The 17,037-nt window shown below is 52.7% G+C and overlaps 3 protein-coding genes and 1 long non-coding RNA gene across 4 annotated transcripts; 2 read left to right on the top strand and 2 right to left on the bottom strand.

The window, feature by feature from the left end:
• Window positions 1-79: 79 nt before the first annotated feature.
• On the bottom strand, window positions 80-1,850 carry TRAPPC4 (trafficking protein particle complex subunit 4). Its single transcript, XM_069787821.1, has 5 exons — window positions 1,676-1,850; window positions 1,428-1,602; window positions 1,244-1,347; window positions 1,023-1,149; window positions 80-555 (listed from the first exon to the last, which is right to left on the bottom strand). The coding sequence occupies exons 1-5, from the start codon at window positions 1,848-1,850 to the stop codon at window positions 477-479; spliced, it is 660 nt and encodes a 219-aa protein (XP_069643922.1). The 3' UTR covers window positions 80-476.
• On the top strand, window positions 1,849-3,913 carry RPS25 (ribosomal protein S25). The gene is made up of 5 exons (XM_069787822.1): window positions 1,849-1,990; window positions 2,163-2,258; window positions 2,798-2,981; window positions 3,365-3,463; window positions 3,849-3,913. Exons 1-4 carry the CDS (start codon window positions 1,988-1,990, stop codon window positions 3,457-3,459), a joined length of 378 nt encoding a protein of 125 aa, XP_069643923.1. The 5' UTR covers window positions 1,849-1,987; the 3' UTR covers window positions 3,460-3,463; window positions 3,849-3,913.
• A 382-nt stretch (window positions 3,914-4,295) lies between these two features.
• Window positions 4,296-8,634, bottom strand: CENATAC (centrosomal AT-AC splicing factor). Its single transcript, XM_069787820.1, has 9 exons — window positions 8,277-8,634; window positions 8,046-8,211; window positions 7,892-7,954; window positions 7,659-7,723; window positions 7,124-7,229; window positions 6,739-6,769; window positions 6,245-6,328; window positions 6,005-6,137; window positions 4,296-4,960 (listed from the first exon to the last, which is right to left on the bottom strand). The coding sequence occupies exons 1-9, from the start codon at window positions 8,591-8,593 to the stop codon at window positions 4,915-4,917; spliced, it is 1,011 nt and encodes a 336-aa protein (XP_069643921.1). The 5' UTR covers window positions 8,594-8,634; the 3' UTR covers window positions 4,296-4,914.
• Window positions 8,635-8,709: 75 nt separating this feature from the next.
• Window positions 8,710-16,700, top strand: LOC138686155 (uncharacterized). The gene is made up of 3 exons (XR_011325512.1): window positions 8,710-9,837; window positions 15,850-15,892; window positions 16,532-16,700. It is a non-coding gene; the product is annotated as an uncharacterized lncRNA (long non-coding RNA).
• The last annotated feature ends 337 nt before the right edge of the window (window positions 16,701-17,037 follow it).

Below are 17,037 nucleotides of genomic sequence, written 5' to 3'. Positions count from 1 at the left end.
CCACCCAAACCCGCTTATCCTCTTGAGGCGCCACTGCCACAAATTGACCCTGCCAACAGCAAACAAAGGGCCATCCACCTCTTGAAGGAACGTTTATTACTTCTACACAGAAATCCTCTGCAAAACCATAAGTTAGAGCTATACAGGAAAAATACATATGTACAATTATGAAACGAAAGAAAACAATTGACTGCAGCCAGGCCACAGACCCGCACCATATCTTTCTTCACTCGAGGGCAGTGGAGCCACAACAGCAGAATAAACCTCTGTGGCCCAGTGTAAACAGTAGTAACGAGTCTGTTTAGGGTAAATTTTACAACAAAGGGGATAAAATAGTATCTTGGGAGATAATGAAGCATGTTTTGGGGATACACAGTCTCTGCTGTGGGGGAAGAGAACTCTGGGAGAGACCAGCCAGGGAAGAGAGAGGTCCTGCTCTTCGGAGAAAGGAGTCCGTACAACCGGCAAGGCTTCCTCTATGATCCAGGTCCGAAGGGTCCGGCTTTCTCTGCCACCTCCAGAGCAAGTTTCAAGTTCTGATCAAACAACTCGCATCTGAAATAGTCAGAAAAGCAGAGGGGGATGACTTTACCTGCGGAACCAGCTAAGGAAGGTGGGATCTCCACATCCTTTGGCTCTGCATCCTCCAAGGAGAGATTCTGTAAGTCAGGAGACGGCAGGCTGACCACTGTCAAACTTTGGCCTGGCTGTTAATTAAGATTAAAGCTTCTTGTGTGGGCTCCAGGGTGTCGTGATTAACTCTATCCCAGCCAAAACCAGCACACAGGGATACGTTAGGACAGCGGCAATCGTACCAAGGAATAGCACTTCCCACTTCCCCAGCAGAACAGTGCTGGAAAAAACACAGGTCAGCATCCTGTCCCTGCAGCAGCGTGCTGTGTCTTCTCTCAACCTCTGGCTCTGCTTTGCCACTTACCTTAAGGGCAGTCAGCGTTTGTTACTGCATGGGCAGAAAGTGGGGAGGGGCTGCGGCCATGTTATTAAAAGGAGACTTTTCCTACCTGATGGGCATCTCCAAGGAGTAGAAAGGATTCTTCAGAGCGAAGTCAGAGTAAATCTCGTAGATCTTGCGGAGAAGGGAGTCGATCCCCGCCTGCCTCGGGTCAGCAAGAACCACGAATTTGATCCCTGGAGCCATGGTGACAGGAGCGTGAGTAAGGCCGAGCTCTGGGACAGCCCCAGCGAAGCAGAGCGGTGCTGGGTGCCCAGGGCCGGATGGTACCTGTCAGTGTCTGGAAGCAGTGCAGCTTGAAGGTGTCGGTCTCCAACATCTCGATCCCAGAGCTCCCGACTTCGGGGGACAACTGCGACCCGATGGCAAACAGCCTGCGGGGAGAGGGCCCTCAGCGCCCCCCACCTCCTCCGCCCCCGCCCCCCGCTTCCCGTCGCGTCCCGCCCCGGCTCACGAGTGGAACATGGAGGCCAGCATCAGCTTCTCGTTGGAGGAGAGGCGGTGGCGGCCGAAGCGGATGGACACCGGGTAGTTGGCGGGGTTGCCCAGGAACTCGAGCACGTCCTTCCCATCCGCCGTGAAGCGCCCGTTGACCTCGGCGCCGTTGATGGCCAGCACGGCGTGGCCCACTGCGGGGACAGCACGGCGTCGGTCGGTCGGCTCGGCCCGGCCCGGCCCGCCGCACCCCGCCCGCCGCCTTACCGCGGATGCCGTCGCGCTGCCCGAAGGCGACGACGACGCGCTCGTCGTGTGGGCGCAGGACGAGGTCGAGCGGGAAGCTGAACGTCTTCTCGGTGTCGGCGCGGGGCGCGTAGTGGTCCAGCTGGTAGATGAGGCCGCCCGCCTTGTTCACCACGTAGACGCTGAAGATCGCCATGGCGCCGGCCGCCCTGGCCCGGAAGTGGCGTCACGCCGTGCCCCGGAAGCCGCCCGAGAGCACGGGGCTTCCCCACGCCTCGCGCCCGCCGCTTCCTTTCTCGGCCGACATCTTGGGGGAGCAGCCGCCGCCACAGCATGGTGAGCGGGGCACCGCCGGCCGGGCTGGGCGGCGGGGCTCGGGGGGGTGGGCGGACCTGCCGGGTGGCGCGAGCGGCTCCCTGAGGGCGGGAGGACCCTGCGGAGTGCCCGGGGGGGGTCCCTCCCTGCTCCCCGCCGCTGCGCTGACCGTCCCATCCTTCCCCACCCGCAGCCGCCCAAAGACGACAAGAAGAAGAAGGACGCGGGCAAGTCCGCCAAAAAGGACAAGGACCCGGTCAACAAGTCCGGCGGCAAAGCCAAGAAGAAGGTAGGAGCCGGCGGAGCCTGCGCCGACGTGCCTGCTGAGGCGGCCTCGCTGGCGGCAGGCCCCGAGCCGCGGCCCCCGCCCCGGAGCCTGCCGTGAAAACCCGGAGCTGGGGCGGGGTGGATGGCGGCCGGGCTCACACGCTGTGCAGAGCAAAGGGGTGCGGGACCCCGGTGGCTCGGAGGAGACTATCGGGCTCCCCAGGCGTGCGGCGTGGCCGGACCTAAAGAGCGGGGGTCGGGGTCGGGTGGGTGCAATAGTGTTGTTAGAGGGGCTGTTTCTTCATCTGGCAGCAAGTTGCGCATGATGGTGTTAAATCTGAGTAACCAAAGGTTTTGCTCCGTTTATTTGGAGATACTGTAGGTATTATCTGCAAGACGTACGTTTACAAAGACAGTTTGGGGCACCTCATTAGTCCTTTAATCAGGGATGTGACAGGGAGACGTTGAATGGTGCAGTTCTTGGGGCATCCTAAAGCTCATCTTTTGTCATTGCTTAGAAGATGATTTAGTGGATTGGGGTTTTTTTCTCTTTTCAAGTAGAAGTGGTCCAAGGGGAAAGTGAGGGACAAGTTGAACAACCTTGTCCTGTTTGACAAGGCTACCTATGACAAACTCTGCAAAGAAGTGCCCAACTACAAGCTCATCACACCTGCAGTTGTCTCAGAGAGACTGAAGATTCGAGGTTCTCTGGCTAGGGCTGCCCTCCAGGAGCTGCTCAGCAAAGGTAAGCGCTCAAAACTGGGGAAGAATATAAGCTGCTTGAATTGGATGTTTTCTTCTCCTTGCTTGCCTAGACAACTTCTTGCGGTGTGTGAAGTACTCAAATTGGCGTGGTTTTGATGAGCCACTGCCTTATCCTGCATTTCAGAAGCGTTCCAAAGCAAGGAGTAGAGGCTCCATTGCATTCAGTGGCATTGCTACAAGAAGATACTGCCGGAAGTACAGTCTGTGACATAACTGCTGCCACACCTGAACAAAAGCTTTGTATAAGCATGTGTAGTATTGGGTACCCTGGTGTTTCCGATCGCACGTTGTCTGGTCTGCCGCTCTCGAAGGGCACACAACATCCCCGGTGTCCTCCAGTACTCACATAATTTCTTTTCATAGGTTTGATCAAGCTGGTGTCCAAGCACCGAGCCCAAGTGATCTACACTAGAAACACAAAAGGTGGAGATGCACCTGCCGCAGGGGAGGATGCATAGGGAGGTGAGGCAGCGGGCTCTGTGAAGGAGCGGGGTTGTGCTTTGTCAGGAGCTAAAAAATGGCTACACGCTGTATAAGGGACAACTCCCACATTGCTTTGGATGGGCTTCAGAGGACGTCACTTGCACTGCAAGCAGCTTTCTGGGTGGCGTTACTGGAAACACCAGCTCTCCAGATCTAGAGTGATTTGCAGTGTTGCCCTTCGGAGGAGGAAAGCTGTGTGTGCTCTCCAGTCTCTGAGGGCTGCAGTGTACATGGGCATGTGTCCTCCCTGCTGTCGCAGGGCACCATGACCAAGTGTTCTTGTTGGAACAGAGCTTTCAGACTGTTTGCCTTCTGCTAGCATGCTTTGACCTCGTTGTCTGATTTGGGACTTCTTGCTTTGCAGGTTCACCAGTGACCTCGTCAACAATGTGTCTTGTGTAGATGCACACAATAAAATTATTGAAATAACTTTTCCTTCTTTTTCAAGAATGTGTACGTTGCATTATTGCTAACGGATTCTGGCACGCATCATGATTGTCTTTCTCTACCAGCCCATTTTTGTATTTGTACAGCGTTACAGATGTATCGCGAACATGCTTTTGTATTGTGAAAAGGGAAGGAACTTTTGTGTCGCCTGCACCAGCCAGTGATGTTAAACTACATTCAGTTCTAGGACGAGGAAAATCAGAGCCCATTTCTTGCATTGTAAGTAGGGAAGGTGCTAGTGGGGTCTTTTCATTCTTTATTTAAACTCCCACTAACCAAGCTGTGCCCACAGACCTTTGTGTACAAGGCAACAGCATCTGTCAGGTCAGCGTTGGGTGGAGGAGTGTAGATACGCAGCTGTAAATAAGGCTGTAAGTATTTTATTTAAATTAAAAGTAAGAACTGCTCACAGCAGAGGTCTTTAAGGCCTCCTTTCTTCTACTGAGGACTAATTAGTCATCCTTTAGGTGAGGCAGAAGGACTGAAAGTAACATAAAATAGAAAGAAAACGTTAAGCATGTGGCATATGTTGCCCCCAGAGCAGGCTCTGCACCTGAAACAAGTTTCAGTTGGTCTAACATTTAAAAAAAAAAAGGTATTTCTCAAAAATGTATTTCTTCAATGGGATCTCATGCTACACGTCAGCGTAGGACACTGGCAGCACATGCTGTGTAAGCTAGGCCTTCTGATTATGAAGATACGGCAAGATCTGCCTTTGTGTAGCTTAAGACTTAAGAAATCAATGCCTGGATTTACACTGTGGACCTGCTGCAACAGCCCCTGGCAGAGTAGCTTTCAGTAACGGTGCTCAACTCAGTACTATGCTGTGGTCACCCTGCCTTCCAGGGGACCGAACACATCTAGACGTATGTATTAAGAGCGCTAAACTTGGCAGCAGCAGCAGCACTGACAAAGCTGCAGCTACCTACAGTCCACCTTTCTGCAATGGTTGGAGTTTGGTTTCCTTGGTGCTCCTCTTCTGATCATCTTTTCCTCTTCTTTTCCCCCGTTTCAGTTCTAAACTGATGCCTGAAAGAGAGCATAAAAGTCAGAATGCAACAGCCTTTAGAAAGAGGTAATGAATGCTGCCTCATCTAACACGTAAGATAGTGCTGTGCATAGTGTTTTAGAACAGAAGCTCACTCAACTTGGTGAGCTGGCACAGTCTCTTCAGCTAGCTGACAGAGATTTCTAGCATATTAAAAGGCGCCAGTGGGACAGCACATGGGTCTGAAAAGTGAGCCAAGCTCAAGGAGGCGGACACCTTTGCATGCATGGCCTCTACAGCCGCAGCCATGCTTCACCTGAAGTCATGTGTGTGCTGCTCTAGGACGAGCACAACGCTCTGCCCGGATTGAACACTGCGTGGTTGTCGTTGCTTAACCCCAGCCAGCAACTAAACACCACGCAGCCGCTCACTCACTGGCCCCTCCCCCCCCCCCCCCGGGATGGGGGAGAAAATCGGGAAAAGAAGCAAAACCTGTGGGTTGAGATAAGAACGGTTTAATAGAACAGAAAAGAAGAAACTAATAATGATAACACTAATAAAATGACAACAGCAATAATGAAAGGATTGGAATGTACAAATGATGCGCAGTGCAATTGCTCACCACCCACCCACCGACACCCAGCGGCGATTCCCCGCCCCCCCTTCCCAGTTCCTATACTAAATGGGACATCACATGGTATGGAATACCCCGTTGGCCACTTTGGATCAGGTGCCCTGGGGGTGTCCTGTGCCAACTTCTTGTGCCCCTCCAGCTTTCTCGCTGGCTGGGCTTGAGAAGCTGAAAAATCCTTGACTTTAGTCTAAACCCTACTTAGCAACAACTGAAAACATCAGTGTTACCAACATTCCTCGCATACTGAACTCAAAACATAGCACTGTACCAGCTACTAGGAAGACAGTTAACTCTATCCCAGCTGGAACCAGGACAGTGGTCTGACTCTTTCATGTGGCAAGACATCTCCTTACGCTTGCTGCTGCCACAAAGCCCGCTCCTTGAGTAGCTTGCATGGAAGGAAGCTGCAAACCCTCTGCTCAACATCAGTCCATGCTGCCCTGAAGCCTACCTGGACTGCCACCTCCTGCCATGATTCCAAACCCGCCCGAAGGAAGGGAGCCAGCTGTCGCCCGTCTGAGAGGTATGGTCAAAATTGGCACCAACGCGCTCCGCTGGGAGCTTTCTCAGCTTCTGCTTCTCCTCTAAACAAATATTTTGTTCAGCATAAGTTTTTCAGTCAAATGGCTTTTGATTCTTTACTGTGGTAAAGTGAATGTAAGGTTAACTGAAATGTATACAAGCTGCTCACTTTGTTTGAGAAATTCCTCGTACGAAGGTCCAATTTGTTGTTTACTTCCACCCTCTTCCTCTGTTAGCCATGGGGGTTTTGCTCCTAGAAGTCATGGGGAAAATGTGTTTAGCCACTGAAGTTATCCTAAGCTCAAGATGGGGGAAAAGCATCCCCTCTGCCGCCATCCCAGCAGCTCGCCCTACTGCAGTAAGCAGTGAAGCAAAAGTAAACTTTGGGCTTTGTGAGAACCGCAAGCTGGCTTGCCTCGGCTAAGGCCATGGCAGATCACACCCCAAACCACGCACTCCACACAGCAGCAGTGCCAGCAGAGTTTTCACAATACAGAAGTGTTTTCTCCTCCTGTAGTATCTCAAATATTAGCAAAAGAGTGAGCACCTCCTGGTTATGCTCTGACTGCTTCAAAATTGCTTTACGTTATCCCTGTCCCACTTGCAAGCCAAGAGTTTTCAGTAAGGCAGCAGCCAACCGAGTCACGAAGCAGGTGTGATTACCTGTGTGAACATTTCCTTTCCCTTCTGTTTCCTGTTAACAGAAACATAAAACACTAATGAGAAACTGATGCTTTTAAGAGTCTCTAAATTGAACGGTATCGGGTGCATTCCTTTCCAGAATCGAGTTCTGTTACCGAAAGACAGGGGGAGGCTCTTCTCTCCTTTAAGGAGCATTTTGTTTTTGAAGAGCACTTAAAAGAACGTTTGCTTAACGAAACACAAGTTAACACCGGATGACCGAAACTCTCGGCTAGTTGCTCACCTGAATCTGCAAAGCTGCCTTTTTTCGCAAGGGAGATTGCAACCCCTTGTTTTGCATTGTAACATGTGCTGTACGTAACTTGCAGTTGAATTTAAGTCACGCTCCTCAGCAAGTCACCCCTACCTGGTGGCCGATGAAGGTCAAAGCCTGGCCTGATTCTATCCAGTTTAAGTCAGGTCCCATTTGCATCCCACTCGGGCCAGGCTGCTCTGCACCATGAGAGAAGTCCCTGGAATAGAGAGGCTGAGAGGTGAGTGACAGTCCAAGCTGGGCAGGCAGCAAGTGTCCAGAGGTTTCTGGAGCAGAGTTTGCAGTTGTGTTCGGAGGAGTTTGCAGTAAGACGGAAAAGGAGAAAAGTTCTTGGGGCACAATAATGTTAAACGTTTGTATGTTATCGCCGTGCTCGCTCTTTATGGCTGTTAGTGCTTACCTACAAGCATGTGGACGGGGGAGTAATCTTTCTGCGGCTGCAGTGCTTACTATAGTCTAGATAAAAGTTCGCGGTGGATCTGAGCAAGCGTAAGATCCTGGGCATGAGAGCATCAGCTCCGGCAGCAGCAGGCGAGCAAGGCTGTGGCTGTGGCATGGTCCGGCGTTTTGAGCGGGGTGCAGCTTAGCAGCAATTTAAGGGAAAAAAAAGAAAAGAAATGGTTCTCACCTTTCGGGTCCTGCTGGGGGGCTGCAGACCGAAGGTCCCACGCAAAGCTCTGGCTCCGTTTGAAGCTGAGTACGATTCAGGAAAAAGGGACAGTGTTTCTGGTATCGAGCAGAGCCCCCCCCCGCAACCCCCCTCCACCCCGCACCCCGAGCGCACCCGGTGCCAGTGGGAGTGCGCAGCCCCGTCCCCGCTCCCCGCCGGGGCGCAGCCAGGGCAGGATACGGCTCACCGACCTGGAGGGCAGCCTGCACCGTCTCCCGCTGCCTGCGCTCAGCTTCGCGGATGCCGGCCGCCATCTGCGGGGGGGGAGCGGGTGAGGCCGGGGCCGCTGCGGGGCCGGGGCCGGGGCCGGGGCCGGGGCCGGGGCCGCTGCGGTGCCCGCGGTACCTGGCGGATGCGCTCCTCCTCCCGCCGCTGGTGCGCGGCTAGCGCCCGTTCCAGCGCCCGGGCGAAGCGCTCGTACTCCTCGGCCGGCACCAGGAACCGCTCCCGCAGCGCCGCCTCCGCCCTGTTCTCCCGCCAGAACCGCGCCGTCTCCCGGCGGTGCTCGGCCCTGCGGGACAGCCGTCAGCCCCGCTCCGCCTCGCCTCGCTCCGCCGCTCCCCCCCGGTCGCCTACCCGGCCAGGTGCTGGAGCAGGCCGGCCTGCGGCAGCGCCAGCCCGCCCCGCCGCCCGTCCCGCCGCACGCCGCGCCCGCAGCACAGGCACCAGACGCGCCGATCGTGCTCCGCCGGGTCGTAGGGCCGCACGGCCCCGCCGCCATCGCCCTCCTCGTCCTCCTCCTCCGCCGCAGCCGCCGCCGCCCGTGCCGCCGCCACCTCCTCCTGCAGCCGGGCCAGCGCCTCCCGCAGCCGCCGCCGGTGCGCGGCGCTGTACAGGTGCCGGCGGCCGGAGAAGGAGGTGCGGCGGCAGAGCCCGCAGTAGTGCACCGCCATGGCGGCCCGGCCCGGCCCCGCAGGGCGCAGGCGCGGCAGGCGGGCGCCGCGGTGGCGGGCGCCGGCCCCGGTCCGGCGGGGAGGGGCGGGGCACGGGAGCTGCCCCTCCGGGCCTGAGGGCCCTTAGGCGGCAGCGGGGCGAGCCGCGGGCCCGCCGGGGTCGGCCGTAGGGCTCGGCCCGCAGTCCCAGCCCCGCTGCAGGAGGTTCAGGCTTGAGGCTCGCCAGAGAAACGCTGGCTTTTCCCTCACGGCTGGCTGGCCTTGCGCTCGGTGCCCCGGCCCTTGATGCCAAGCGGGGAGGCGCGAGCAGCGTTCTCCCCCCGGCCGGTCTGAAACGTGGCCCGGTGTCGGACTTTTCTCATTAGTTATTATGAACGCTCTCTGGAGGTGCGTCCTGCGTCCCTGAGATGCACTGACCTCCCGCCTTTCGACACAGCCTGTCTGGTAGCACCGGTCGGACGTCCACCTTTGTTTCCCTGCCCATCCACAGCCCTACCAAAGTTTTAAGTGGTTTGTCATTTTTTTTCACGTTTAGTAAGAGCAGAGGGTGCTCGTGGCCTCGTCGAAGGAGAGCACCTGAACCGCAGCCCCAAGGTTGCCTCAGTGCTGCCATCCCGTGCAGCCAGGCCTTCAGTGACTGTTCACCTTAAAGCAGGTCCTGCTCACAGACAGACAGACAGTCTGTGCTGTCATGTGTGGGACTGACAGCCACCTATCTCCCTCCCTCTGACCTCTGCAGCAGCTCAGGTGATGTTAGTGCCCAGCTGTGCACACCCACCCAGTGTGGTGGTTTGCACGCTACCGTCTGAGCGCATGTGTTTAGCCGTAAGCCGAGGGATCAACTCACTTGTAACGCATCAGTTCTTTTATGCGCTCGTGAGCACATGGGTGAAAGGAGCTGATCTCCAGGGTGCACCCAGCCTGCCCTGTCGAGCAGGTTCAGATGAACTGTCCCCTGGCATCCTCTCCCTGTGGGTCAGGTCTAGGATACCCACCTGCAGTGAACTCCAGGACTTGCATCACGATTGTGTGCTGTTTGTCCCGTTGACAGGGTGCCCCAGCTCCTGCTGCACACAGGACTGATACTGGACATAACTGGACTGATCATGCTTCGATTTGAGCAACTGCTGCAGCAGCCAGGAAGAAGGTATGAAAAATCTGCTCTTCTTGAATGCTAGACACCTGCTACCTGCCTGAATTCTGGCCTGGGGACGTGATTTTCCTGCCCCTTCCTGGAGAAGCAAGTAAGTCAACAACACAACAGCAAGCTCTGACTGTGTGGTTTTTTTAATTTGTTGCACCCTTGCCTCTCCAAAGATACCTCTCTCCCTCCTCACACTCTGCAGCACTCCCTGATTTCTGCCGAGTGAGCGTTGCAGAAATTCCAAGCAGCCTGCCCAGCAGTTATGTGGATCCTTGCCTGCTGGTTTTACAGCTGGGCAGGCACATGCAACAGCTTGGAATAACATCTGTGTGGTAGGGGCTCTTCTAACACAGCCAGCTAAAGCGTTCTCTGCTCAGCCTCTGACCTGTGGGCTGAGACCCTTTGTTAGGGGACAGATCAACCTTCTCCTGCAGCTTAACCCTCTGCACTGCAAGAACACTGCGAGAGGCAGCAGCTTGTGTGGAGGACTTTAACACAAAGTTGTAGTGGGTGCTACATGTCAAAATGCCTCTGCAACTTGAGATGTGTGCAGCTGGAGCAAAAACTTGCCTTACCAAAGGAAATGAGATTGGTCATCTTTCTCCTCAGCACCTTCTAAATTTGAGTCCTTATGTCATGATGCTTGTAATTTCCACATGTGATTCTTGGGAAGCTACCTGCAACAGCACCTGAGAAAACAAGCTTGGTTTGAAAACACATGGTACGTGTTTCAGAAGCAGGGAGCCAGAAGGAATCATAGGCCAAACAGAGTTCTCATGAGATCTGCAAAAGAGAGAGCGAGAGAGAGGAAGTCATGATAGTTACTTGGAGAGTAATGACTGCTCAGGAACTGATGCTACAGTCTCAGTTCTTACCCATATTAAACTGATAGGTATTGTATTGCTGAGCAGTGCGATACTGAACCGAAGGCTCCGTGTTTTACTGTAGCCTGGTTTGTTTCTCTCCCTGTGCTGGTTTCATTAAAGAAGGCTTCTTGGCCGGTCTCGTGATCAAGCCCTGTTTGTGGGGGTATCTCTACAGGGATCTCTGAGTGTCTGGCATCATCTCCCGGACCTAGGGCCCTGCAGTGCTGGTGGCTGCATACTGGCTTGGGTGCCCGCCCATATCCCTCCTGCTGTGGGAATCTTGTAAAGTCTGACTTGCTCTGCATTTTGCAGGGCTCTGGCCCTCTGAAACGTACCTGGTTCGCTCATGCTTTGGCACACCAAATCGAGAGCCTCTCTGGGCAGGGCCTGTGCTTCCTCCTGAAACTTTCTGTGTCCTTCTGGAGTCAGTTTCCACAGGCAGGACTTGCGGTTTCCCTCACTGCACATGAAGTTGGTGGTTTTCTCAAAGCAGCTGCTGAAGCACAGGTTGTGTCGGATCGTGTTTTTCCAGCCCTCTGGGGCTGTTTGAAAAAATGGGAAGTGCTGCCTGCGGAGAGAAAAGATTTGTCCTGAGCTGAAGCACTTAGAGGCTGTGACAAATAAGAGAATACATCGTATCCGAGCAAGGGAAGGAGGAGAGGGTCCTCCCTGACCCCTGTGGTGTAAGGATGGCTGGCGCAGTCGAGCACTGTGTTTTCCTAAGGAGGATAAGACAAAACTAAAATGCCAGCTCTCGAGACTCATGGGTTTGGCTGTTGACAAAGAGGGGGAGCAGTTTTCTCAGCGGCATCTCGAGCCAAAGGCAGAGCTAAGACCCGAATGCAAGTCCCGGCTGCCACACCCCTGCTCCTCAGTAGATGATCAGAGACTCCTGTACCCCTCATTGCCCCTCTTCCCCTCATTCTGCACTAGGAGCTGGGAGAAGAGTGGGTACCGCATGAACTGGTAGATCTGCTGCACGGTCAGACTGCCACTTGTGCTGTTGCACAGGGCGAGGGTGATAAGGATGCAGTAATTAAGGGGGGGACGGGGCCAGCCTCCCTCGATTTCGGTGCTCATCTGCCTGGGGGACTTGAGCTTCACACTCTGAGGTCTGAGGACTGTTGATTTCCAAGGCATCGGCATCGTCTTGAGTTCAGGAGTTTCCGGCATCTCCTGAGGAACTGGGACATCCACATGCAAAGTGTCTTCATCCTCAGTAAGCTGGTGAGAGGAAGGAGAAAAAGGATGTGGATCTATTAGCCCTGCGTGGAATGAGGGACAGGGATACACTGCTTTGTTCTGGGGGAGGGTGGGTCTGGTGGAGCGTGTATGGAAAGCTCATGTACTTTAAATTTCAGCCTCCATCCCCGCACTTTGTACTCTCAGCCTGTTCGTCAGACGGGCTCTGTGTGTTGACTGACCCCTGCTGAAATGGGAGGCAAGAGCTCGCAGAGCTGTTGAGTGAGCTCATTTGTTCTTGCAGGATCGTTAAGCGTGCACAATGCCTAGGACTGCCCAAGCAGTTCCCTTTTTTGTACCTTTCCACCCTCGCTGGAGGATGACAGCACATCCTCCTCAGAGCAGTCCAAGTCGGAGTAGTCGCAGGATGTGTTCGGAGAGGAGGGTTCTGTGGCACCACCAGTCAAGGCCTTCAGGCTGTTGGATCTGGCCGGGTCTACACCAGGAGTCCTGGGGATAGGGCAGACCAGGCTGGGGTTTACCCACATCCACAGGTGGGGCTGAACACCAGGTTCTAAGGAGAAAGAGAAATGTCACCCTGTGGGTCCTACCTGAGGACCATTTCTAGACCCTGCTGTCCAGAGGCAGGCTGGGGAAGCTCTAATGCAACACAGATCCCAAGGCAAAGGTCCCCAGTTACCTTCTCATCCCTCTAAAGAGTGTTTTATTTCCTGTTCTGCATACAGCGTGCATGTCTGTGTGTTCTTGCACTGCTGCGGCCAGCCCAAACAATGGCGTTCAGATCTGAAATTTTACTTTCTTTTTCCCCTGTAAAGCCAGAAGAGTGTAAATCACTCCCTTCAGTCCTCCTTTCCCAAGTTTATCTACCCAAAAGGTTGTGTTTGGAGGGAAGTGCGTCTGCAGGCAGAGCTATGGGATTATATCCTTGTCCTTGAGCAATGGGCTTCAGCTTTTCCTAAATAAGCATAGAAAAATTCCAGTCTGGACACAGATGTTCTGGCTGGCAAAAGAAAAGCCCCTTTCGCAGGCCATTCCCTGAAACACTGCTGGCCTCTGTAGGTAATACCAGATCCCAGATTTACCCCTGGCATCTGGCAGTGCCCCCGGCAGCGAGCACCCGTGTGCTGAGGGGTCAGCTTGCCACTTCAGCATGTGATGGCGCAGGGTCTGGTCAGGAGCTGGTGGTAGACATGGGGAGCCCAGAGACACTGTGGCTAGCTTGTATTTTTTGCATTAGCCTCATTTGCTATAAGCTGCATACTTACTTTATATGTAATTGCAGACACTTCTAAGGTGATCTGATCCCATTTAAACATAAAGAAAATGGGCTTTTTGTTAACTTCCAGACAGGAACTTACTATTTACCAGATTTTTCAATTTTCACCTGAGTTTTGGAGATGGGAATCTTTTTAAAAGGAAGCCAAGTCAATCAAGCAAGACCTCTGAGGCCCTTACCTTGCAGAAACTCTTCAGCAGTGACAGTGAGTTTGAGCTCCTCTGCCATATCCCAGTCCTCAAGGCTGTTTTGTAAGTGCAGGCTTTCCCAAAATGACTTGTTTTGAAAACTCAAGTACATACTCTTTGTATGGCAAAGTAATCTCCGGGTGCTGAGCACAGCGGGATCTGCGAGGGTGGCATAAAGAATCCACCGAGCTTGAAGTGCTCTGTGTGCTGAGAGGGTTGATTTTGTATTTTTTTTAAAAAGGATACCACACAGGTGGGTGAAAGGCTCTGCTTCACACTTCTAAATACCTATTAAAGCCCCCTCCTGTGAGTAAATGGTCCATATTGGGGGAGAAAGCGAGCTGATTGAGAATAAGATAGGTGGCAACACGTAGGCTCTGTTTTCTGCCCATTTACTTTGCTAGAGCCTTGGTAAATGAGCTATTCCTGTGTTCATTAGGCTAACATTTTTTTTTTTCCACTTCTGATAAAATCGCAGCATTATCTACACTCTGTAGCAGACTTCCCTGACCTGAGAACCCAAACATCTCTGGAAGCAGGATGGATCTCTGCGGGATGCACGGTGTGCTCAGGATGTGTTTGCAGGTACTGGGGAGCTCCCTCATCCTGCTTGCCTGGAAGTAGCCAGTTTTAAGACTGAAAACTGCTTTAGATCAGCCCAGGCAAAATTCTGAGGGGGTACCACAATGGGGGAAAAGGAGCTAGGTTAAGCAGATGCTGGGCGTGCTTTCCCAGTGTGTCTCTTAGAAACTTTTTGTGCAGCTTGAAGACGCAATCTAAATTCTGCGCCTTCCTGGATCGCTTTTGTTTGTTCGACTATACCTTTCATGCAGGACCCCTGCCTCATCTGCCCCAGGTATTACAAAGGAAGCGATGTGGTTTGTGCTGTTCAGGGGTGGTTGTAACACATGCTCATCCTATTCGCCCACTCTCCATCACTCTTCTGCTCAGGGGGCAGGGGAGGTAGGTGGCATGGGTGGAAATGGAGTAGCTACAAATCAAAATCCAAACCTTGGCTTAGTACCAGCAGGCAATTAGATTTCAGACTCTCTACATATGTTGACCATTTTGTAGGAGGACGCAGGTTATGCTCGTAGCGGAGGAGTGCATCAGGGACTTGCTGCCAGTCTGTTGCAGGGAGACGGACAGAAAGAGGCTGGTTTTGGCAATTGCTGGAAGAGATTGCACTGTAACGTTAGCGTCATGGTGTTGGGAGAATCTTGGCTTAAAAGTTAATTCCGTGACCCTTGCACCAAAAGGTTTGGCTTCAAGTTGTTTGTTTTTTCTCTGCATGATGAAAGAAAAGGATAAAGTGCTTTTCCCCACTGCAGGCTTGCTCTGCAGTCCTTTGGGCCAAATGTTCCTGCACTGTTTGCTGTCACCGTTCTCACCCTTTGTGTATTTGCGTCTTTTGAGATGGGCTGTTGAAAAATAAGTCAAACACCAAACCAAGATTTTCTTGGAAAGGTAACCTTCAAAGGGCAGAGGAGGATCTGGCATGCTCGGTTTTGTCTCTTCAATAAAAGCAGGCACAATAGTTTGTACTGTGTTAAGGTTTGCTTAGTTCTTGTTAGGCATTCCACAGACATCAAGTCAGTATGGTTTTGCTTTTGCTAGATGCGACAGACTACAGTCACCTAGCTTTTTCCACCCTCGTGTGACAAAGTTCAGTCATTAGCAGAGATGACATGCTCCCTGTCAGATTCCTCAGGTGTGAGCAGAACCTGCTTGGTTGGCTGCTTTCCTCAAAAAAGTCTGAGCACACCCCAATCAAAACCCTTTCCCTGTCCTGAAACTGGAGCCTGGTATTTGACTTGGGATGTGTTGCAAACAATCCAGCTACTATAGTTTAATAATTTACCACATATCGCTCGACCTGTCGCACCACAAAGTTGCTTTCCCCTTTCTATCCAGAGTGAAACTCTCGCACAGTTGTGTAGGCATCAGCTGAGGCATAGTAATTCATTAAGCCTGTGATTGTCTACGTGCACCCTCAATTGATGCCTCACCTACCCACATAACCTTTGGTACTTCAACAGTAAACTTGCACAAGAGTGCTAGACTGGATGCAGTTATGTTAATAACCTTAGACCAACGTGAGTATTTCTGGGGGGAAAAGAAGTCCTGCGATAGCTAGACCTTGTGTGCAGATGAAGTATCTTGACCTGCTTGCCCTTCAGCCAGGCATGGCTTTTGAAAAGCAAGCTGGGCAACATCTGAGGCACCGATATGGATAAAAGACTAATATTTGGGGGTGGACTTGTCCGCGGGAAGGACTTCGTTCTCGGTGCTGCTTTCCAGGATCCATCCTGGGAAAGAGCAGCCTGGCAGAGCTGGAAGAGGATAACCGGCCTCTGTGGCTTGGCCACAAGAGGCCGTGTGAGCTGGCATTTTGCAGGGAGCAATTGAATTCACCTGTAGCCAGTTCAGAGCCGGTGCCCCCGGAGTTAGGTGGGGGCTATCCAGCAAAAGCTACTACAGAGCAATAAAGGAGATGAGAAACAGCTGCAGACCTTCTAGGGCTGCTAGCAGCAGCTGGCTGCAGCTGATCAGAGATTCCTTTCTCCCGTCTTCCCCAGGTTTCTGTATCCTCAGAGAAGGCTGTACTGGTCTGTGGAACGGGTAAGTAATACGAGGGGAGGGAAGGGGTAGGACATAACATAATATGATCTAGTGCTCCACCCCGAGAAGCCCTGAACAGTTGTACTTAGACCCTCCCCAAAGATGCAAAAAGAGCTTGCTAATATTTCCTGCCTCTGCTGCAGGGATGGGAAGCATTCCCCCATGTGATAACGTTTACCTCTTACTGGTAGAGATTTGAGGCACTGCTCTAACACAAACAGGTAAAGCAGGGAAATGAGCCCTGTGGTCTGCCCAGTCCATGTAATGAAGCTAGCAAAACTGGAAACAGAAGTGTTGGTTTCCATCTTAAAGCCTAAGAATGTTTTAAATATGTATGGTTGCAACCATGGACATTTCCCTTAAGTCTAGGAAAAGGCTAAAGTGCCTTAATTTTGCCTTTGGCCATTCAGTTGCTGAATCCTAGTCCCATCGCTTTGTATACTGTGTGTTCTGGGTGGAAGCATCATAACCCCTGAGCTCTGTCTTGCTACCCCTGCTTACCCAGGGGAGCAGGATCTCGATCAGACTGATAGAGCCAATTTCGGGCAAGTAAAAATCTAGGACTGCTGATTCCTTATGCCCTATGGTTTAACCAGAAGCTCACGCTTGCATCCTAAAGCCATTTCATTTTTCTTTCAGTCCCCCTTTAGCTTTGGAAGGTGAAACAGAAGTTAGAAGAGAACCTGCTGACACGTGCAGAAGGCCAAAGTAGCCAGCATCTCTATCTGCATCATGAAAGGAGCTGAAAATGTAGAGAGGTGACAAGCTGAAGGTGTCTTGGCTCAGGACATCTGGATTCTGGAAAGCCAGCTCTCAGGTGAGCATTACCTGCATGGAAGCCAATTGATGGGTTAGTTTTACGGAAAACCAGTCTCGCCTACTCCCACACACCTCATAACCACAAGAACTACAGGGAAGCTTTGTAAGCATACAGGTTGGGGTCAGGGGGCAAGCGCAGTTCTCTTTCCTTGCTGATTCCCATCTCCTGGCCTTTCAGATTAAGACTTGTTTGCAAATCGAGAGAAAAGACATTTCAGATTCGAGGCATAACTGCAAGCGTGCTCCACTGCTTCTCAGGGTGTCTGACTTTTGCATGTGCATTTCTGCGTGTGTGTGGAAGGTGTGGGTAAGTGTCTTTGGCCAGG

The sequence above is a fragment of the Haliaeetus albicilla genome, chromosome 7 (genome assembly GCF_947461875.1).
Source record: "Haliaeetus albicilla chromosome 7, bHalAlb1.1, whole genome shotgun sequence".
Taxonomy (NCBI): Eukaryota; Metazoa; Chordata; class Aves; order Accipitriformes; family Accipitridae; genus Haliaeetus; species Haliaeetus albicilla.
Note: the sequence above shows the minus strand (reverse complement) of the source record. Positions and strands in the feature narration are given on the sequence as shown.

Excerpts from the sequence above, each read along its gene's own strand:
- TRAPPC4 (XM_069787821.1), bottom strand. The coding sequence starts at position 1,850 with ATGGCGATCTTCAGCGTCTACGTGGTGAACAAGGCGGGCGGCCTCATC. Across the intron at positions 1,150-1,243 it reads CTGCTTCCAGACACTGACAG|GGATCAAATTCGTGGTTCTT; the intron begins GTACCATCCGGC and ends CCATGGCTCCAG. Across the intron at positions 556-1,022 it reads TCCTTGGAGATGCCCATCAG|ATGCGAGTTGTTTGATCAGA; the intron begins GTAGGAAAAGTC and ends TGACTATTTCAG.
- RPS25 (XM_069787822.1), top strand. Across the intron at positions 2,259-2,797 it reads GCGGCAAAGCCAAGAAGAAG|AAGTGGTCCAAGGGGAAAGT; the intron begins GTAGGAGCCGGC and ends CTTTTCAAGTAG. Across the intron at positions 2,982-3,364 it reads CCAGGAGCTGCTCAGCAAAG|GTTTGATCAAGCTGGTGTCC; the intron begins GTAAGCGCTCAA and ends TTCTTTTCATAG.
- CENATAC (XM_069787820.1), bottom strand. The coding sequence starts at position 8,593 with ATGGCGGTGCACTACTGCGGGCTCTGCCGCCGCACCTCCTTCTCCGGC. Across the intron at positions 7,230-7,658 it reads CCCCCAGCAGGACCCGAAAG|GGACTTCTCTCATGGTGCAG; the intron begins GTGAGAACCATT and ends TCTCTATTCCAG. Across the intron at positions 6,138-6,244 it reads CGAGGAATTTCTCAAACAAA|AGGAGAAGCAGAAGCTGAGA; the intron begins GTGAGCAGCTTG and ends ATATTTGTTTAG.